At 40.4% G+C, this 22,960-nt stretch overlaps 1 protein-coding gene across 1 annotated transcript in view; it reads left to right on the forward strand.

Moving 5' to 3' along the window:
- APAF1 (apoptotic peptidase activating factor 1) overlaps positions 1-19,194 on the forward strand; it is a 36,315-nt gene extending 17,121 nt beyond the window's left edge. The window contains exons 15-28 of the mRNA XM_054989710.1: positions 427-552; positions 1,424-1,558; positions 3,230-3,355; positions 5,575-5,736; positions 6,591-6,719; positions 7,580-7,705; positions 8,724-8,843; positions 9,897-10,022; positions 10,292-10,417; positions 12,166-12,285; positions 13,054-13,179; positions 13,996-14,121; positions 15,720-15,866; positions 16,420-19,194. Of these exons, the coding sequence (XP_054845685.1) occupies positions 427-552; positions 1,424-1,558; positions 3,230-3,355; positions 5,575-5,736; positions 6,591-6,719; positions 7,580-7,705; positions 8,724-8,843; positions 9,897-10,022; positions 10,292-10,417; positions 12,166-12,285; positions 13,054-13,179; positions 13,996-14,121; positions 15,720-15,866; positions 16,420-16,569 (1,845 nt within the window). The 3' untranslated portion in view covers positions 16,570-19,194. The remainder of the gene's footprint in view (positions 1-426; positions 553-1,423; positions 1,559-3,229; positions 3,356-5,574; positions 5,737-6,590; positions 6,720-7,579; positions 7,706-8,723; positions 8,844-9,896; positions 10,023-10,291; positions 10,418-12,165; positions 12,286-13,053; positions 13,180-13,995; positions 14,122-15,719; positions 15,867-16,419) is intronic.
- The last annotated feature ends 3,766 nt before the right edge of the window (positions 19,195-22,960 follow it).

Genomic DNA, 22,960 nt, shown 5'->3' on the forward strand with positions numbered 1-22,960 from the left:
TGGAGTGCATTGCTTCTGAAAGCTCATTCTTCAATAAATTTGTTAATGTTCTGCAGGATGTGTTTGTATTAAGAGTTTGTGATTATTGTTGGTTGAACACTTACATGGAATTCAAATAACTTGATTCCATGGATCAGCTATTACCAGTTTTGATGTACACGCTGTCAGTATGTGCAGAACTTCTAGAAATAATAAGGCTTGGTGCAGATGTACCATTGTTGGATCGCCTAATCCTGGTTAGGGTTGCTCATGTATTTATTTTTTTCCCGACGCTTTGTGTTGGCATTGTCCCGTTCTCCTTTTCAGCTTTGGAACCAAGATCGCTGTTTCATTTTCACTAGCGTTGTCAGCCCAAACCACAGTTTTGAAAATAAACCAAAGCTCATATATAATATTTTAGCATTTTTTTATCTTGTACTTACATAGATTTTTAAAGCTGAAAGTGGGGAAAAGCTTCTAGAAGTAAAAGCTCATGATGATGAAGTGCTGTGCTGCGCTTTTTCTGCAGATGACAAATTTGTCGCCACTTGTTCAGCGGATAAAAAAGTGAAAGTAAGTAAGGAAATTGAAAGAACAAGAAGAATTGGACTATACATTAAGCTGGGAAAAATTTAAGAAATATGTGGAGAAAAAGTGGAACATGAAGGGGAAACTGTGGTCTTTGGAGAAGTAGGGGAGATAGAAACTTACTTAAGCTCAAAAAGGGGTATATTTTATTGTATTTTAATGGATTAGTATAGTATAGTTACAGGGGAGTATAAGTATGAGTAATAAGGTTATAGGGAGTATATGTGAAATATAGACAATATAGTTAATTGGTATGTAAGGAATAGTATGTTATACATATATATAGTTGTTTTGTTTTAGTTAGTATATGTACTTATTACTTATATAATTTTTGTATTTTTAACTAAGATAAGTAATATAGATAGTGTAGATAGTTAAGATAAGTAAAGAGATTTGATTAGTATGTATATTATAGGTATATATTATAATTTTTAAGAATTGATATAATATACTTTTTAGATTAAGTTGGGTATGGAAAACTGCGGGGAGTCACCAGAAAAAAGGGGGGGGGAAGGATGGGGGAAAATGCAATGGGGTGGATAATGATAATGATTTTTATGTTTATGTTTGTAAACCCATCCAATAAAAATTCTTTTTTAAAAAAAAGTGAAAGTAAGTATACTGATGGCAAATCAGTTTTTTTCCTTAAGCCTAAATTATTCTGTTTCTAATTCTTGCAATTGAGAACCCAAATGCGTTTTTAACATGCCTCTTGTTTTTCTTATGCCATCTGTGGAGATTAACTTTTTGTAGCTGAATGCAAAATTATTTCAGAAAGCTTTTGCCCAACATAAAGATGAGTGTGTTCGATATGTGCTAGTCAGCCATCCCATAATATTTGAATATTCTTTTTTAGGTCTGGAATTCAAGAACGGGTCAGCTTGTGAATTTATTCGAAGAACATACTGAACAAGTCAACTGCTGCCAGTTTAACCTCTCAGATCCCCACCTGTGTCTATTAGCTACCTGTTCGAATGATACTTTTATCAAAGTTAGTAGAAAATCTTTTTTGCCTTGCTGTTCTCACTTTAGCCACTGAGAGCTACTTGAATTCTGTAGCCTTTTCTAGAGGGGGTGAAAGCACTACTAGTCTGAAGAAGGGAGCTCTGACTCTTGAAAGTTAACACTCTGAAAACCTTATTGGTCTCTAAGGTGCCACTAGGGGTGTGCACAGGGAAAAGATTTGGGTTTCCTGCTTCAGGTTTACCTGAAGCAGGAACAGAATCTGAAATACCCCTAAACCCGAAGCAGCAAGCCGCTTTGGGATTAGGGCATTTCAGCCGCTTCGATATGCTCCGTAAAAATTCGGAGCATACAGAACATCACAGCGGGAGCTGTCTGCTTTTTCACCTTTTCCCTCATCCCATTGGGTGAAAAAGCCAGCCTGAAAACTTTAAAAGCTCAAAGCACCACTGAAAAGCCCTGCTCTGAGCTTTGAAAAACTCCACGCTGGCTATTTCATCCAATGGGAAAGAGGCAGAGGGAGCTCCCTCCCATTGGGTGAAATAGCCAGCTTGGACTTTTTCAAAGCTCAGAGCAGGGCTTTTCAGCATTGCTCTGAGCTTTGAAAGTATCCAGGCTGGCTATTTCATCCAATGGGAGGGAGGCAGAGGGAGCTTCCTCCCATTGGGTGAAATAGCCAGCTTGGACTTTTTCAAAGCTTAGAGCAGGGCTTTTCAGCATTTCTCTGAGCTTTGGAAGTATCCAGGCTGGCTATTTCATCCAATGGGAGGGAGGCAGAGGGAGCTCCCTCTCATTGGATGAAGTAACTGGCTTGGAGTTTTTCAAAGCTCAGAGCAGAGCTTTTCATCCAATGGGAGGGAGGCAGAGGGAGCTCCCTCCCCTTGGGTGAAAAAGCCAAGGGCATTTCCCTTGCCTTTGGATCAGCTGTTTGGTGGGGATTTCTCCACCAAACAGCTGATCCCGGTTTAAATGCCCCTTTCTCTGCTGCTTTGCAGAGACAAGGAAAGGGGCATTTAAACCCTTGACCCAAAGCAATACGAATTGCTTGGGGAAGCTTTGATTCGGAGTTTCCGAATCGAGCCCAGCGTGCTGGGCCTGATTCAGAAGTCCTGAATCTTTGCACATCGATTTGGGTATTTTTCCCAAATCCGAAACCCGAATTGCACCCCCCTAGGTCCCACTGGACCAAAATCGTACTAGTTCTACTGTGCTTCTTACGTACGTATCTTTTCTGATCTGGATTTGCTGTGCTTCTGGGAATCTTACTGCCTACCTGTGATGTCCTTGCTTTCCCCTTGTCTGTTCAAGGATCCTTCACTTGACCCTTGCTGGCTGGGTTTCAGGCATTTTCCACATGGCTTCCTCTCATCTGCAGATCTGGGCCGCCTTTTTCAGTGCTACTACTATTGCTCCTGATCTACAAAACGTAGTTAGAGGTGGGATGCTGAAGCGGAAGGGAAAGAGGAAGACTTAAGGGAAGAGAACTGCCAGTAGAGCAGAGGATGCAAAGATGCACTGTTTGTTTTCCGTTCTTCCAAACAAAATACTTTGTGTTCTCAAAAGAAGGGGTTGGATAGAGGAAAATATGTTGTTCATTGTGAAATTTACCAGTAGCCGCATTTTAAAATAGCTTTCTGTGGTTTCATTTCCTTCTTTTCCTTCTTCCTATCCTTCCTTCCTTTTTTGTTTTTGAATACAGCTCTGGGATTTGAACAAGAAATACTGTCGTAACACAATGTTTGGCCATGAAAATTCTGTTACTCACTGCAGATTCTCACCCGATGACAAGTACCTGGCTAGTTGCTCAACAGATGGAACTCTAAAGGTATGCTTTGAGACTCCATATCATCAGTACATCCAGTGCATTTTGATTTTTATAGTTTCGGGTGGGTAGCCATGTTGGTCTGCAGTGGAAGTGCAAGATTTGGGTCTGGCAGCACCTTAAAAACCAGCTAGATGTCCAGGGCATGAGTTTCCAAGAGGAAGGGAGCTTTGGCTCTCAAAAACCTGTATCCTGGAAATCTGTCCTTTAAGGAGCTGCTGGACTTGTATCTTGATTTTTTTATAGCATTTTCTCTATTCAGATGCCATTATCTTTCTGTCTTACCTATCTCTGAAAGAGTTCTTCTGAGAATAAAATGAGACAATAGCTTTTCAAAAGCAAAGATTACTATTCTGCACTGTGCCTGTGGCTTCTTGCTGTACACAGGGCACTTATTTTTCCAGCTTTTACTAGAGAGGAGAGAAACTAGGACATCTGAGCTACACTGCTCCATCAGATGTCGATAGGCCAGTCTAGGGGGCAGATCATGCATTGCCTTTTCCTGACACGAAACAGCGGCGCTGTGATAGTTGAACTGGTGGAATCATCTCAAATCCTTCGACATGTGACTGAAGTGCTGGTAAGCCTGTACACAAACAAAGAGGGTTTTCCGCTTGGTTCATGGTCTAACCAGCAATTAGGGATATAGTCTCAGTGGGAAGCCACTGATCAGATGAGTTCCACCCATCCTACCAGCTCTGCCATTTTCCTGTTCCATCTTCTTTTGAGTAGTCTGGAAGAATTTTCTCTGCTACTTTCTGATTAAACTGCCCTCTTGGGAACTTCATGATAGGAGCTCTGTGCATCTTTCCCCACACCCATACCTACATGAATTATTTATAGTGCTTTTTTTCATGGTATAACATGCTTTACCGTTCTTAGTCTTGTTTATTTTTGCAGCAGTTGCACCTGAATTTATGACTTCAGGGCATTTGGGTCTGAGTCTCCCATGTCCAGTCTCATCACTTAAGCACTGCAAAACTGTACCCTGTGCCTGTATCTTTAAGCCTCCTTTGCAAAACTGAAAAAGTGTAGTTCTTACTATTATTCATACACATCTTATTTATTTATTTATTTAGAACATTAATAATAACAACAACAACATTCGATTTATATACCGCCCTTCAGGATGACTTAACACCCACTCAGAGCAGTTTACAAAGTATGTTACTATTATCCCCACAACAGAACACCCTGTGAGGTGGGTGGGGCTGAGAGAGCTCCAGAGAGCTGTGACTAGCCCAAGGTCCCCCAGCTGGCTTCAGGTGGAGGAGTGGGGAATCAAACCCAGTTCTCCAGATTAGAGTCCTGTGCTCTAGTCTTAACCACTACACCAAACTGGCTCTAGAACATACATACATACATACATATCTCTCCATTGAATATAGCATAATATAAACACAAAAACAGCTTGTGTAAAAAAAAACCACTGTAGACAATAAAAACACCCATTTTAAAAAATACCTCTGGCACTTATATGCCAGTTCACCAGTGTTCTATTATGCAGTTGCATAATCATGAAATAGAATCTCAGGATGCGGCCCTGTGGATGGGTGCAGATTTGATTTTTCAAAAGCAGATTTCACCAGGGTCAGGAAGCAGATTTAGTCTCCTCTGAAAGGATGTCCTGCTTCCTTCCATGTATGTGACTGCTGTCCATTCCTACACATACACCTCTTTTGGTGCTACACCTCTGAAGATGCCAGCCACAGCTGCTGGCGAAACGTCAGGAACTACAATGCCAAGACCACGGCAATACAGCCCGGAAAACCCACAACAACAACAACTTGGCTTCAATTTCGTTTTTGACACTGAAAGAAGATACTTGGCTATAATTCTCACAGGTCACTGGAGAGAGTAATCTTTGTTTTGTTTCCATCTATATATCTATTGATTTATTATTTTACTTCAGTTGTACCCCACTTTTCTCTCCCGTGGGGACCCAAAGTGGCTTATATCGTTCTTTTCTCCTCCATTTTTTCCTCACAACAAGTACGTTGAGCTGAGTGTGTGTGACTAGCCCAAGATCACTCAGCCAGCTTTTATGAGCGGGGGGGGGGGGGAATCAAACCTGCGTTGCCCAAGTTTGTCTGTTTCTCTAGCAACTACACCGCTCTATATATTCATAATACAACTATTGGAAGGTGAAACTTTCTAAAGATTAGTGAATAGCATTTAATTTAATTTCCGTAAGGCTTCATCTAGCGTGCTCCTTCTTGCAGCTTTGGCACGTGCGTTCAGCAAATGAACTGAAAACTATCGACATGAGAGACTTCTTCAGGAATGTAGATGAATATCACGATGATGTGGAAGTGTTCGTGAAATGCTGCTGCTGGTCATCAGATGGTGCTACAGTAATAGCGGCAGCCAAAAATAAACTTTTTGTAAGTAATGAATTGCCATGAAATGGATGTGCTTTCTTCAATAGGTCACCATCCTGTTTCCAGTTTGTGTTTAAAAATAACAAAACAAACTTTGCAACCAAATGGGACCCAATTATTGAATATATGTCTAGAGATAACTTATTACAACAATCTGATAATGAGTAAAATTGGACTGCATTCATACAGCTGTTACCTAACAAAACCTATGATTTGTAAAATACCTACCTGGAGATGAATACAAGGGCACACTGTAGAGTACTTTTGATATCTGCAAATAATCTTTTGAAACTTCTTTGAATGAGCAATGTATTTATTTCTCATCTTTACTACTAATTGTGTATGTACCAATCCCTCATGTAAGGACTGTTGCCAAATTTGTATCTGTAGTCAAGCTTTTACATTTTATGTAAATGGTTTGTTATTATTTGTTATTAATTAAAAAAAAAAATAATGGTCAGCTAAGCTATTTTTTAAAAAGAAGATAGAAAAAGAGGCTGTGACTTCTGATTGTGCCCTTTTAATTTTTCAAATAGTTCAGAAATGGTCAGCCATGCTGTCCATTGGTCGGGAATCACTTCAGAAGCAGTGCTAAGAACTTGGGCGAACTCCTGCTCTGTCTTCATTGGACCCTTACGTGGGATTTTGTTCTTTCACCATCCATACAGATGCAGCCAGTTTACTATTGAAGAGAGTGATGTCAAGTTAAAAGAAGTCACAAGTGATTATTTTGATTCAGAGGTTTTGGCAATGATCTTAGTAGTTACTGATATTAATAGTCTGCATAATTATGTAAGTTACATAATTCTTTAATAGGATTAGAACTGCTGTCTTAGAATGGTTATTGTGCTTTACAGAGGTTTGATACCAAGAGCGGTGATTTATTGGCGGAGATCCTTATAAGCTGCCACAGCACTATTCAGTACTGCGATTTTTGTCCCAATAGTCAAATGGTAGCGGTTGCTTTATCACATTATTCTGTTGAGGTAAGTTAACTACGTTTTAAACAATCTTCCTGAGCTCTTTCCCATTGTTTTGGTGGACAGTTAACACGGGTTTTTAAGTTGGCTCATGCAGTCAGTGATTTAGAGATCTTTCCAAAAAACTTTTGAGGAGTATCCTCTGCTGCAGAAAGAACTGCTTGGGTCGCTTCCAGCAAACCCAAAAGAGCCGTTCTTACATTCTGGTCAAAGATGTTTCTTTTTAACAAATTTGTATCTTGCTTTTCTTCCCAAGTCAGGAGCAAAAGCAACTTACATTATCATTCTCCCCTCTTCCATTTAAGCCTTGCAACAACAACCTTGTAAGGTAGGTCAGACTGGGAGAGAGTGTCCAGGTAGTCCAATGAACCTGTGCTTGGAGTTATTTTCCTGTCCTGGTTGCACTTTTTTTGGCAGGAGGAGTAGAGAATTGGCTGTACAACTCTGTCTTCTTAGGACATTGTCACCTGTACAGTAGTAAATGATGTCACCAGTTGGTTACTCTAAGTGTTTGCTTTCTGAAAACAAAGAAGTATCTGGAGTACAAAAGAACCCCAGAAACCTGTGTCTGTTGCCATTGGGGTACCTTTTTACTCAAGCCCATTTAACATTTTGGGGTAAAAATATACCCGTGAGTTTATTAAGAAAACACTGATCTGGGAAAGCATTTTAAGCTCTCTAGAAATACAGCTCTCCAGGACAACCTGGTGTCCCTTCCTGATAACCTGGAGAATATTTTTCTCTCCACAAAGAGAGTTGTTCTTGGAGTAGCACAATACCCCAAGATACAAAAGATGTTAGAAACTGCTAATTTTAGATGTTTTCCTATAGTATATGTAGTTTTAAATTTTTTTCCTTTGCTTTAGATATGGGATATTGAAACCTTTTCGAAAACAGCTGACTGTCCAGGACATATGAGTTGGGTACATTCTGTGACATTTTCACTTGACGGGTCTTTCTTTCTGACATCTTCGGATGATCAGACAATAAGAGTAAGTTAACTTTTTAATTATTTGCTTATTTTGATATTGATACCCAACTATTCTCTGCCTGGAGGACCCAGAGAGGCTTAAAACATGGTTCTCTGTTGTATCCTCATGACATCCACTGTGTGAAGTAGGACAGGCTGAGTGTGTGGCTGGCCCAAGTTGCTGTGGCAGAGTAGAAATTGGAACCTGGGGCTCCCAGATCCTAGCCTGACAGTCTGTCCACTACACCACACTGCCTGTGGTGGGCATTGTTCTGCTTGTTTAAAAAAACAGGCAAGAATGTGTGATTAGTTGGTTTGTCTCCTCGTTTTCTCATTGTACCACAACATTCCAAGGAATGTATTTCTTGTGAGTTATAAGTCAAATAACGAATTATAATACCATGAAACTGCCAGATTTGGATAAATGCTAAAATACTGTTGCAAATGATATATTCCTTCTTGATAATTGAATTCGAAGAGCACGTATTGTCTTACTTTCATCAATTATTCCATTAATGCACTCTTTCTTATGCTTAGGAGTACTTACAAAGTAACCTACCTTCTTTATTTATATGAGTAGGAAGGCAAGATATAAATATAATATATAAGAAAACATGCATCAGCGAATAAGTAACAGTTGCCCTATAGCAAAAGGCCTTTGCAAAGAAGAGCATCTTCACCTGCTGGTAGAACTAGAACACGGCAAGGGCGGTGGCTGTGAAGGTTTCCTTTGGTCAATGTAGGTGCTGCCATGACCAAAGTCCTGTTACTAATTCTCTCTAAATTCATTTGGCAAATTATGGGACTTGAAGTAGCAAACCCTCTTTCTTCTCGGAGATCAGAAGAAGAAACCTATGAGATAATTGTGTTCATTCACATTATAGATTGTACATGAATGCTCATTTCAGCATTAAATAACTTAATACACGAAAGGCAAGGAAATTAGTCATTTTAAGAATACATGCAGTCCTAAATTTAAACTTCCAGTTTGTGCATGTGTTTTGACATTGCAAAAATTTCTGCCTCGTATCTTTTAACAGATTTGGGAGACCAATAAGGTGTGCAAGTCCTTTGCAGTTGTGTTAAGGCCTGAAATAGATGTTTCGTTTCCGGGTAATGAAGTGATCATCTTAGCCACTGATAGTCTGAAGCGTTTGCAGGTACTTCTGCTCCCAGTGAATAATGTCATCAGTTTGGCCTGGATTTCGATATCATTTCTGCTGTGGGCTTGATGGATACTTACAGATAAATAAGGATACTTATGCATGGATAGATCAAGATGGGTAGCCATGTTAGTCAGTCTGTAGCAGCGGAAAAGAGCAAGAGTCCAGTAGAACCTATAAGACTAACAACATTAATGGTAGGGTATCTGAAGAAGTGAGCCGTGGCTCACAAAAGCTCGTACCCTACCACAAATTTTGTTAGTCTTAAAGGTGCTACTGGATTCTTGCTCTCTTCCATTTGTGCGTAGATAAACAGCATGGAGAGATGACGATTTTTCACAGCACTGTTCCCAGAATGAATGGCACAAATAATTTAGAATGGCTGATCTGTACATAAATGATTTTTGCAAAACTGCAAATTGAGGATAGTCCTAGAAAGTATTTTGCCTGTTTTTTGGCTTTCTACAGCCTTGAGAACCGGTTCACCTAAAGAGATCCAAACATGAACTGTTCAACATTAATACTTTTGCCAAACTAGTAATTTGAAGTTTGTGAGAAGTGTTAACTTCTTTTTAGTTCTGTACAGTGTATCTTTTGATAACGATAACCAGGATTTTAATTATGTGATTTTATATTGTTTTATTGTATTTTTGTTGTTAGTTGACTTGAGTCTTGACTCTTTAAGGAGAAAGATGAGCTTACAAATATTTTAAATAAATAAATTTTCATTTTTTGTTCCAAACTTTAGCAGATACAGCAGTTTACATAAAAATGAGTCTTACATAAACTTCCACTAATCTCAGTTATATCTACAAAACAGTCCAGCTTCATAATCATTAGCTTTCATATGGGGTCTGTTCTCCATCTCTCTTTCTTGGGTATTCAGTCAATCTAATACGTTTATGCAGATCCTCCATCTTCTCCAACTACCTCTTACGGAGAACCACTTTAGGTAGAGAATGGGGCCAGGTGGTTTTCCCAGGCTTGCTGTCTCTTAATAACTGAAGGATGTTGTGCAATAATAACATCCAGGTATGCATTGCATTGCAGCTAATTAATGGATGCACGGGCCAAACTCTGTGTCAGACTGAAGCACAGGAGCCTTTTACTTGTTGTTGTTGCCTAAGTGAAGATCTGCAAACGGCTGCATTTGGAGGCGAGGATGGGACAGTAAAGGTAAAGTTGCTGAAATCCTGAATGACTTCCTTAAATTCAGACCTTATTATGCATTTCATAATGATACTAATAAAAAAAAACTGTTTCAATCATTCCCATACAGGTTACTTTTCAGTATTTCCTGTGTCTGTGAATTATTCAAGGAACGTGAATTCCAGGCTACGCAATTGTCTCCCTTTTAGCTGTGTTTCTAATGACTTTGCTGCTTATCATTTGGTGTGACTGTAAGTAAACTCACAAAGCTCCATTTTCTGGTTTCCTTTTGAAAGGTGTTAAACTTGTCAAGTGGAAAAACTGTGAAATCCAGAACGGGCCATGGGAAAGCTGTACAACATTGCCAGTTTACTTCTGACGGGCATACCCTTCTTACCAGTTCTGATGATTCGACAATACAGGTGCAGAAACATTTTAAATAGCTATTTGTTACAGTGTAGTGTTTCTGAAGAATGTGAGTGTAGTCCCAAGACATACGTGCTTTGCTTGAATTCTGTGAGGTCAGCCAAAAGTTGTTGAAATTACTGAGAACTATTCTAGTTACTATCTTCACCTAATTACCCCATTATAGAATTTGTTGCCTTAGAATAAGGTATGAAAATGTATGTTTCTAATCTCTAGTAACACTTATTTTAGTGAGATAATTTTACAGTGTTAAGAGAATTTTGTTTTTAAACTAGTTAATTGCCTTAGAATTAACACTACATGTACAGTTTCCGGTTACGAATAGCAGGAAGGACTGGTTTGCCAACTACATTTTGGGTCCAAAAAACTACCAATGGGGAATGGATCTTTGCCGCCTCCCATTTCGTACTGCCGCGCTCTGTGCCCCCCAAATAGCTGCTCACGAGGGAACAGTGTGGACTGCAGCACAAGAGAGTACAATGGGAAGAGGGAATCAGGTGAACTCTGTCCACTTACCTGTCTTGCTTGAGAAGACATTGTTGTTCCCTTGTTCAGCCAGAGGAGGTTTGGACCCACCCTAGGGGTCCAGCTGTAACCATTTGCAGTTATAAAGAAGCACCTCTGTTTTTGTAGGCGGGTATGGTTTATATATAATTTATACGTGTAAATTATGTTTGTATGTAAAAGTATAACAATGAAAAATTAAATAACTTGCTTTTTAAGGTGTTGCTTACTTTACTTTAATGATACTGCTCATACAGCCTATTCGGCTCTGAGCAGTACCACACTGGAATTAGAGTTAAAATAGGAAACAATCTTTTAATATATAATCTGTATAATATTAAAATTTAGCAAGTTTTTTCTTTAACCAATTGGGAGAGGAACTTGGCTACTGCTAAAGTAGTATTAAAATCCACCCCTGCTAAGAGGAGCCTCAGATTGTCCTCTATACTTCCTGGGTCCTGGATAGAGGGCTTGACCCGTCTGTCTCTTGCCGCATTTAGAGTATTACATTCAAATAGTGACAGTGCTGAAGAGTGTCTATTTCGGCCAGAGCCACATTGGCAGAGTCGCTCAGAATAGGGAACCCTATTTAAACGCCCCAGCAACTCTCCTGATTAAGGTGTTGCTATGACAGATGTGTGTGTGTCAAAAATATGTGCGGGTGCGTGAGTGTAATAAAGCAATATGTAAGGGTGAGGGAGGACGTTACACTGTAGCATGTGACGTTTTGTAATGAGGAATAATTTCACCTAGTTTGAGACCTAAGCATCAGTTTTGTCACACCTTATGAATAAAAACCGTAAAGCATACGTATCAGCTGAGCCATCCAATCACTTTAGAGAACGGACAGTTGTCGCCATGATGTCATCGTAAGCTGTAATTTATGGGTTGGATCCAATCAGCTTTTCCACTAGTGAAAAACGGGTGGAGGGTGTTACCACCGAAAGGTTGTGCTAGGGATCATACTGTTGAATGACTCCGGAGACTGTTTTCCCCTTGAAAGAAACACAGTCAAAGATAAGGCAAGAATTTCCCTCCCTTGGGGGTAGCCTGTGGCTCAGTGGTAGAGCAGCTGCTTTATATGCAGAAGGTCTCATGTGAAAGACCCCCCCGCTTGAGACACTGGAGAGCAGCGGCCAGTCTGAGTGGGTTGGACTGACACAGGTGGGCCAGTGGTCTGATTCAGTATAAAGCAGCTTCTTATGTATGCATAATCCATTTTCACGTCTTTTAAAATCAGGTTTGGAACTGGCAAACGGATGAATCTGTTCTCCTGAAAGGCCATAAGGAGCCTGTCAAGAATTTCAGGCTTCTGGAACACTCTAAGCTTCTTTCATGGTCATTTGATGGGACAGTTAAGGTAAATACCCAAGGTTGTTGCTTGGTTATGCCTTAATGAATAATGATTACTTCTAATGATGCAGAGGGTTTTCTTTGTTTTAATGATTTTAATACATGATTTTATTATGTATGTTTTTAATCTGTTTGCTGCTGAGGATGACAGCAGGAAGCCAGGTTACACATTTTGTAATTTAAATTATGATGTAGCTTTACTGTAGGTTTTAGCTCTTTTAGGATATTTTATTATTTATGCTTCTTTTGCTTAAGTATGTACTGTGACATTTAAGATTTTTGCTGGGCGTTTCAATAAAGGTAGGGTTTTTTAATGTGTTTTGTATAATTTTATCATTTTAGTGTGATCTGTCTTGGTAGCCAGACCTGTTGAGGAGTGTAGAATGTAAATGTGTTAAATAAATACTTGCACCCCAAGCAAAATCTGCATCTATAATAAGTAAAATAGTGAAAATCATAAGCTGAACTATTAAAGGCTTTAAACATTATTCTAGAACTGATCAGTAGGCGCTAGTTAAAATCTAACATACATTCAAATCTGAAAAAGAGCTAATCCACCCAGTAATGTTAAAGCAAAGTAATATTATTTATATTTTTGTTATTAATTGGGCAACTAATATGTAATTGAGGAGTCATGAGTAAACTCGTGGATTGAAACTTCTTAAAAAGCTATCTGTAAGTAAACATTTCTAAAGAAAAGCAAGACTCTTGAGTTGTGCTCTTTTGAGAAGCTTGTACTAGCAGAATTTTTCATTGGTATTTCTTAATATTGCAGATTTGGAACGCAGTTACTGGGGAATTGGAAAGAGACCTTATTTGCCACGAAGACACCATTCTTTCTTGTGATGTTTCAAATGATGCCACCAGATTTTCTACTACCTCTGCTGACAAGACCGCCAAAGTTAGTAAATGCTTACGAATTACCGCTAACATTTGTGTGCATATAAAACGTAGAGCACAATCCATCCCAAGATAAATATTTTTACATCCTCTTGATTTCAGTGGGAAACTTAAACACATGCCCGAGTCTCTGCCATTGAAATCAGTAGGTTTTAAGAAATCCTTAACTCTAGCTAGGTGCCTGATCAGTTCGAGCTTGACTACTTTAAGAGAGCAACTCTTCTAAATAAAATAAGCGAGCTGGGCTTGATCCAGTCCACACCAGGCATAGTGCCTGTGTGAGGAAGAATCCATGCAGGGCATAATGGAGTCACGTGTCCCCTTCCCCATACAACTTACCAGGCAGGTAAAGTGCCAGGCTCCTATGCCTTCCCTGTCCTCATTCATCCTTTGCTTCGTCAAGGAATACAACTTCTCCACGTGCTCCACAAGTACACAGGTATGTGGACATCATCAATCCAACAGCTTGTCCTGTTTACAGACTTCTTGCTGCCTATGCAGGTCTTTCCCTCTCTCAGTTCAAATGGGTAAGAAGCACATTTCAGATCCTAGTGTTTTATATGAGCCGATGGCTTGTGATTAGGTGCTGGTTATTTTGATAACTTAGAATTCATACCCCAGGTTTAAGGTAAGAAATGCATAAATGCCCAGTTCAGACCTTTGCAAACATCCTATAATAACTGTGTGGGACATTCCAGCTTTCCCTCCTTGTCTGTTGAATGAATGAGATCCAAATGTCTTCTGTAGTCAGAGTGGGTGTGAATTGAATAGTGCTGATATTTAAATGAAATTTTATGATTCAAATTTCAAATCCTAGATATGGAGTTTTGAAAGCTCATCTGTTCTTCACAAGTTGAGCGGTCATGAAGGCTGTGTGAGATGCTGTGCCTTCTCCCCTGATAATGAACTGTTGGCCACAGGAGATGACAATGGAGAAATACGGGTAATATTTTAAAAACCATTTCTTTAATGATTCAGTGTAAAAACATTACTGGCCTGTGTCCAGCCACACATTCTAAAGACTGAAGCGAACACATTTTCTTAAGAGGGGGCAGTGATTTCCTCCAATCCCCCATTTTGCTCACATGCTGTTCTCAAACGTCCATTGACCACCAGCTCCCACCCTCCAGGAGCGAGCTTGCAGAGGGTATTCAGTGTGCTGCTGCAAGAAGAGGGAGGAATGGGTGAAAATTGCAGCCTCCATTAAGAAAACAGCGTGGTTGGATAGAGGCCATTTTAAAAATTGTGAGTTAACTGTACAGATCACAGATTTGCACAAATGTGTTTTCATCTCTTTGATACTACTAACATTTCCTCTGGATGACAACATAAAGTTTGGGGCATCAACTGATTTCAAGGTCAATTACAGCTGTAACAAAAGTGCCAGCCAGAGTTAAGAAAAAAAGATTAATGGGAGACATGGCTCAGTTTAGACATTGTATTTAAGACATGATTTAGAGCTGCGAGTCTTATTTTTGTCATCCTTTCTCTTTGACACTCAGCTTCATAAATTTATTCACATTTCCACAATGCAAGAGACTCTGAAGGCAGAGAGGTGGCCTGATAATGGGTTGGATCCAGCCAGCTTCTTCGCTCAGTATTGCCTAATTCCTTTCCTGGCCACAGCTGCTGCTCCACATGACTTTTGTTCTTCCAGGTAGTGAAAGGGGACCTCCCTTTTTACATCAGCAAAAAAAGTGGTTGGATCCAATTCCGTGTTTAATGGGTTTGCAAACTCACTTCAGATTTTGGCTTCTGGTTCTGGCTTTCCAGGTGTATTTATTTATTTGCTTATTTCTTGTCTGCCTTTCTTGAAAAGACTCAGGGCAGATTACAGAGCGATCACAACATACGGTTTGTCAATTCAGAGATTTGTCAATTAACTATAATTGTTTCTTTTCTCTTAAGTTTTCCTAAAACATGCTAGAACATCTGTAAAAAAAAAAAAGTACATGAATTAATGTGTTTAGATGTCAGAATGGTGCATTTAACCTGAATATTAGGATGAATTGTCAGAATTTCAAGAAAAGTCTAGACTAGGGGTGTACGCTTCGAGTTTCCAATTCAGGTTTTTAACCTGAGTCGGGCCCAAGTCAGAATGATTTGGTATTTCTGCCTTTTTTTCACCTGATGGGAGGGGGAAGGGGAGGTTGTAGAGAGTCACTACAACCCCCTCCTCCCCCTCCCATCGATTAAAAAAAGGCGGGAAGCTTGAAAGCTGCACTTTTCTTGCTGTTTGCAAACAGCAAGAAAAGTGCTGTGGATGCTGCCGCTCTATTCAAAGCTTTCTGAAGCAGTTTAAATACCCGAAGCTGCGTCGAGATGCGGGTTTTCCTGAATCTTTTTCCTGCTTCGGTAAACCCGAAGCGGGAAAACCAAATCTTTTTTGGGTGCACACCCCAAATCTAGACAGATATCTGTCTAGCTAGTTTAGGTATAGGATAGGCATTTATGGTCTGAAGATACCTTTGAAATCACGATTCTCAGTGAATGTTTCTAATGGTATGCTGCATATGTGTTTTTGTATTGTTCATGTCTCAGATCTGGGATGTTTCAAGAGGTGAGCAGCTTCACCTCTGTACCCGTACTTCAATTGATGATGGAGAATCAGCACATGGAGGCTGGGTAACAGACCTTTGCTTTTCTCCAGATAGTAAGATGCTTGTTTCGTCTGGGGGGTACGTTAAGGTAAGCACAATAAAATAGTGCCGAAAAATACAGTGGGTTGAATTCTATGCCTAGAAACACAACTTCCCTGCCTCCCCCCTGCCCCCAGCAGCCCTAAATGCCATCTGAAATTCTGTCCCCATGAATCACATGAGGGAAAAGTTAGAGGGCTGCCATAGGAGGGAGGAATTACCTCCTCTCTTGCACCTGTGGATCTTTTTGACGGGATCCAGCCCTCCCCCCCCCCCTGTTTATTTGAAAACACCTTATGTGTTCATTGGTTCATTGATCGCTATCTAGATCATAAATTGCTTGTACATTACTTTTTGGTTACAAGCAGACTATCTCCTAAAGATTTAGCATAAGTTCTAAATTTTCAGGTTGTAGCACAATAGTTCTGAGTCATCCTGTTCAGAAACCAGTGTGTGACAAAGGCTCATACTTGTGTTTATCATTTTATCATATTTGTAAGGGCTGTGTGTGGGGAGGACTTGATGTTATCTGTAACATGCTAATATACAATATTCAGTTTTTAAGTTATTTCTAATTGGAAACATTATTCTCTTCCTTGCAGTGGTGGAATGTGGATACTGGTGAGCCCCTACAAACATTCTACACAAATGGAACCAATCTGAAATACCTCCACGTGTCTCCAGATTTCAACGTGTGTGTGACTGTTGATAACCTTGGCATTCTTTATGTGCTGCAGATTATGGGATATTAGACTGGATCTCGCAGCATTGGAAATGGCAGTATTTGAGCCAGAAGTAGATTCCACAAACTTTTAACCACTCACCCGACTGTGATTTTTTTTTTTACACTTTCATGTGTTATATAGATTTATTTGCATAAGAAATCTGTGAACTTTCTCCAATCAACATACACTTAATTTTGTGCTTGGTCTCAATGGTGAAGTATTTCCCATTGATAAATTGAGAAACATTTCTACAAACCGCTGCAGAAGTGATCACCAAAGGAGGTTTCAAAAGAGCGCAGAATACAATCATGGATCCAGTGGCAAATGCTTCCAAGCCATAAATGTGATACTGTAACATAAACTGCTGTTTCACTTAGTGCAATTTTTTCTTTAAACCAGGGAGGGGGTGGGGGTTAAAAAAGTCTTGATTTATTTTTTAAAATGAATTCATAATAATTTTGATAGTCTATGAATAACTGAAAATTGAGAGAACTTACGATTGTGAATATTTAGGGGGAAGCCAAATATACTATAGGTTGCATTCTGCAAAGCAGCAAAAGGCATTTGACAGTCAGGGGTCTTCCTCACCTTTCCTTCCCCCCAGAGCCATTTTGAGATCTGGAGAAATTTATTCACCACGTCAAAGGACAAATGCGGACAATTTGTAATGCAGGTGAGGCAGTTGAAGTGATGAAGTGGAAGAGAATGAGATTGCCCTTACTGTCTCTTACATGAGCAATTTTCTGCTCATAAAAGAGGAAGGAAAGAGGGATTCCCCCTCCCCGTTCCTTCTGCAGCCACCCAGCCCACGCTCAGGAGCCTCAACTTTGGTAATAAAATTTCCTGGGTTCAGAAGGGCTTGTTGGAGAAGGAAGGTAGGGGAGATCTGGTTATGCTTTTGCAAACCTCATGCATTTTCAGCGAAGATACGTCTCGGATTAGGCAAAATTTGAAAAATTCCAGATACTGAAAACCTATTTTAAAAAACTCAACCCTATAATTATCAGTGAGGTTTATTTTACTTCATTTGGGTTTTTTAGTTGAGCTGTCATGAACATACTAGTTTGATTGGAAAAAAAGGGTACATAATCTAATCTTCTATATCCTTGGGGGGATTTTCTTTCAGACTGCTGTGTCTGAAACACAAACTGTGCCATATAACTGCTGGCTCAGTGGGAAACCTATTTTATTTTTCTAGACGACTTTTCTTCAGTCTAGCGATTGTGAATATTTAGGGGGAAGTCACAAAATTTATGCCTTAATTGCAATGCCTAAAGAATATATTGCTGCCAAGTGAATTGATTTAAATTGAGTGTGTTGTATATAAATGCATTAAATAAATATAAATCAGATTTGCCCGTTGGACAAAGTTCAAGTCGAGCCTCGAGACCTGTACAGACATTCTTTTTAGTGGCCTGGGGCTAAAATGGTGTTTGGGGGTGGGGTTCATGTCAGGATTTCCCCCGCTGCTGTCAGTGACCTTTCTGAATAAACTGTTTGCAAATAACACATTGCTCAAGCAGTTTTTAGTAACAATAGTAACAAAGGATTGCGTCACTTATTTCCAAGTATTCGCCCTCTGAAGAGCCATTTCAGTAACCTTTGTATTACATTTCAGATTAAATTTATCTATGGCCTTTCTGTGTTTGCCAAACTTAAACGCATCTTCAAAAATTCTAATTGTATAGGGCAATGTTAAATTCTACTATTGTCAAATACACCAAGAGGTAAACAACAGCATCTTATTTTTTTCCGTCTGGGTGCACTACAGCGCAGCAGGGCCTCACGTTAACCAACTAGCCTCATGCTGTATTTTAGGGATTGTCTTCAGCTTCAGTTGGACAGGAAATTCTATTCTTGCCTCTGCTGTATTTGGCAGAAAACCCCCTAGACCAAATGGACCCATAGAATGCCCGTGCTGCAGTGGGGGCGAAGGAAGACCTACCTACCCCTTTGCTCCATACCCTGAAGGCTGGCTGTCCAGAAACTAGTAGCATGGGAATTATTTGTGTTTCAAGCTTGTACATGGACTCATGTTCAGAAAGGATTCTTTAAGAAGCAAGGTACTGGGTTTTGTTTTGTTTTACAATTACTTAAACCTGTGCCAGCTCCCGGAAATGTGTGTGCTTGGAAAAATACTTGAAGCAAAATTTTCTAAAAACTTCCACTGGTGCTATCCATTGCAATTAAAAATCCAAGAAACTATATAGAACAACTCTTTGTTTAAATAATATTTGGAAGATGTTGTTTCCGGTTTGGTGTTACAAAAGGTAGTGTGGCCTGTATTCTACCACTCTCCTCAGCAAAATGCGAAGCCTTTGCCCAGCCCATTTTAAGTGTCTCTTTCACTAGAGGAAGATCCACTTAAGTTGAAGGGTGTCTCCATAGGCTGTAGGAAGGCTTCATCCATTGCTGAACAGAATAGCATATAGGCCACTGGGAGTCCTAATAGCATCTCAAAATTTCCGTGTTTGGTTTAACTGCCCCACTTTTGTACTATTTGGAATATATCTGCTTCAAAGGAAATTGCTCAGTTTGTTGAGCATGTTGGATTTGTTTATGGTACGAAAACATTGCTTTAACAAAGGTACTGGTTTTTAATAAGTTGATGGTGAATCTTGAAGCAATAAAGATTTTATATGTAATGCATAATATAGTGTGTGTGTCCTGTCTTGTTCGATTCATCCATTTGTTGACATCCCTTGTTCCTCAGTCTTGTTTCTCATCCTTGTTTTTCTCTTCTCCCATCAAGTGCAAGGCTGATATAAACAGGGGTCTCTAGAACTCAGTGTAGCTGTTTGAATAGCACAGGCTAGCTGGAGTTTGTCAGATCTTGGAAACTCAGCAGGGTTGGCTGATCATCTCTTGCCTTGAAAACTTCAGGAGGGGTTGCCGAAAGTGGGTTGCGACTGGGTGGCATTTTATTATTATTGTAGAACAATGCAAATTTATCCCTTTTCCAATGTGTTGTTTCTGCCTTTGTATGCTATCTAGCTGGGGAAGGGTGCTTCTGGTCTCCAGCAGGCACACTGTGTCTCTTGTGCATTGTGGCATAGTAACAAAATTACGAGCATCTGTACTTTTGTCATGTGTGTTGAGGAGTCTCTCCGCAATACCATGATGAATGACCTGCCTTGAAAGAGCACGCATCCTTGAGACCGACAAACACAAAAAATCAGTCCATCGAGATCAGTATTACCTACTCGGACAGGCAGTGTTTCTCCAGGATCTCAGGTCTTTCATATCCCCGACTTCCTGATTCCTTTTATGCAGGGGTGGGCAAATTGCGGCCCGTGGGCCACATGCGGCCCGCTACAGAGTTTTTTGTGGCCCGCCAAGACAGTCAGAAAAATCCGCCTTGAACCGAGCTATAGATGATATGAAATTAGCACAATAAATAAATTGAATAAAACTACCACTATTTAATTTATATTTATTGATTTTTATGATACAATTTATACCTTTTCTGAAATGCAAAGTTAACTAATGAATGCAATCATTTTAAAAGGTGCAGCCCTCCGCTAACCTCCGCTCCCACAAAGTGGCCCCCGAGCCAAAACAATTGCCCACCTCTGTTTTAATGGGATACATCAGAAATTGAGCCGGAGACCTTTTGCATGCAAAACACGTGCTGCACCCCTGAGCCATGGCCCCTTCCCATAAGAATTATGTGCCTCGGATCATGAGCTCAAATCCCAGTTAAGTTGTTCATTATAATTTCTCAGAAATATTTCCTAGACTTCTTCCATTGCACATTCTTTGCCTACCTGTCTTTAAATTAGGCTCTTATCCCTTGAAGTACAATTTTTGTACAAGAACCGAAATGTTTAGCTGGTACCTGAGTATACCATTTGGGGCACAGTACCGCTTGCCCATGAATTTCCCAAAGCCTTTGGGAGGTCAAAAATTAGGAGTGCGTGCTCATTGAAAAACTATTAAGTAGTTCCAGGGGGATTCCAAATGACTTGACTGAGCACTTCTTCCCCCTCGTGTAAGTTGTATTGCGGCAGTGAGGTTGCTTTCCCCTAAAAGTTGAGTTTCCTCATACTACAGAGATTGCTTTGGCTGTAAAAAACCCCCACCATTTCTATCTAAAGTACTGTGGCTTGTGGACTAATTTGACTTGCAGAATGGGAATGAGTGAAGTTGACTTTTTTACACAAGTGGGAGAGGCCAAGGTAAGAATGAGTGAAGTCCCTGCACCGACTACATCAATACTTGATTTTTTTAAAAAGAGAAGGTAAACATTTGATTTCAAGACTAAATGGAAACCAGTATTCAAAGTAAACTTTGGAAGTTAGGCCTCCTGCATAAGCCTGGTCTTGAGTAGATAGAAATATTGCATCCCGTCTCCTGGTGACCTGGTGCTGTATTAATGCGTCTCTTGGTTTCCACTGAACACCAGATTAAGTTTTTGCACCAGAAAATAAGGTAAATAATGGTTTTGCAAAGTTTAGGTATGCCAAGTGTGACAGATCCCCCCAGCCTTATCTGGCTGACACCCTTCGATGCCACCCCTTGTGAATGATTCTCATAGCTTAGGACGGTTCTGATTTGGGATCTCACAGCTCCTGTCACCACTTGTGAAGTATTCACTGGTCGAGGGACCCTTCTGACAGGGAATAGAAATAGGGACCACTTACACTCCGGCTCAGTAGGTGTGTTGTAGACCTCCTCATGAGGCTAGAACTCAGGCTGCAAGCGGGTTCGCTCTCTGGACAGAATGGAATCCTGCTCAGCTCTCACAGACACAAACTGGAACTAGAATGTCACTTCGTTGCACCAGCACCTCCTCAAACTCTGCCACTTAGTCTGACAGGCTGAGAGCTGGTTCCCCTCAGGGCATATAAGATAGGCAGGAATCATCAAACCGGACTCAGATGGTTAACAGAACAAATTAACTTTACTGAAGCACATTTTATCTTCCTCCTGCACAGCCTTAAACGGTTAAACGTTCCAGATACCTCATTAACTAGTCCTCCTGAGAGCGGGACCACAAGTGACGCCTGACACAGGTTGGACACTTGCCAGCTTCCCTCAAGTTTTGATGGGAAATGTAGGCAGCTTGGCGGAATGTTGGACAAGTGACAGTTGAAAAGTCCATTGGACAGCAGTCGGAGAGCCAAGCTGCAAGAACAGGATGCCTACATTTCCCATCAAAACTTGAGGGAAGCTGACAAGTGTCCAACCTGTGTCAGGCGTCACTTGTGGTCCCGCTCTGAGAGAACTCTCTAAACACATCTGCCTTCTCTGGTTGCTAGCCCTCCACTTTCTTTTCCAGAGTCTCCCTTAACTGCCCAAAACTCCCAACTAACTCTTCTAAACGGTCTTAACTGCTCTTCCCTGCCACTCTCAACATTCTATTCAGGACCTGTCACTCAAACAGGGCCTGTCCGTCAGACCAAGACTATCAAAATCTGAGCTGAAAGGCATAGTATGTCCCAGGGCTTTTTTTCTGGGAAAAGAGGTGGTAGAACTCAGTGGTGGAACTCAGAAGTTTAAATCACCTTCGGCGAAAATGGTCACATGGCCGGTGGCCCCGCCCCTGATCTCCAGACAGAGGGGAGTTTAGATTGCCCTCCACACTGCTCACGGTGTGGAGGGCAATCTAAACTCCCCTCTGTCTGGAGATCAGGGGGCAGGGCCACTGGCCATGTGACCATTTTTAAGAGGTTCCAGAACTCTATTACACCGTTTTCCCGCTGAAAAAAAGCCCTGGTATGTCCCTTGATATTCTTTGACGCACACAAAAGCCTGGGAGAAGCCGCTGACGCAGTGGTTTTGAAAGATTCTGGTGTCTATATACACACACATTAAAGGAAGGAGAACTAAATCTTTGACCAGGTAGTATTGTCAGTAGATTGTCTCCCATACTCTCATAGAATGGAGAGTCTGAGCCCAAGAATTTGTAGAGGGAAGATACAGTTCCCTTTGAAGTAACAAGTTGACAGTACTCCTAATTAGGCTGAAGTTGAATTTTACAAAGTGGCTGCAGATACAGATCGTACAATTCTAACCAAAATACCTGTTTGCCTTTTGCATGGATGCAATGAACATCTCTTCAGTAAATCAGTCTATAAAGTATTATTTACTTTTTATTATTTTTATTTATAGTTCTCACTGAGACCTATGGTGGATTACACAGTGCAAGTCAATAAATCAACAGCTAGAACCTTCGATGGGTTGTAGAAATTTGAAAACAGCGTAACTGGGCTGTAGAAATTCCAAGCCACATTACCTGATAACAACATCTGCCTTCAAACACCTCAACGGGATGGCCTGGTCTACTGTAGCAAAGGGTGCAGATCGTTCCGAGAGTAGCAACAAAGATGCATGGCCTTTGTCTATATTCAGGCAGACGACATCAACTAAAGCCACTAGAGCTGTCTCCATCCCCATGCCATAGCCAGACTGAAAA

The sequence above is a fragment of the Eublepharis macularius genome, chromosome 10 (genome assembly GCF_028583425.1).
Source record: "Eublepharis macularius isolate TG4126 chromosome 10, MPM_Emac_v1.0, whole genome shotgun sequence".
NCBI lineage: Eukaryota > Metazoa > Chordata > Lepidosauria > Squamata > Eublepharidae > Eublepharis > Eublepharis macularius.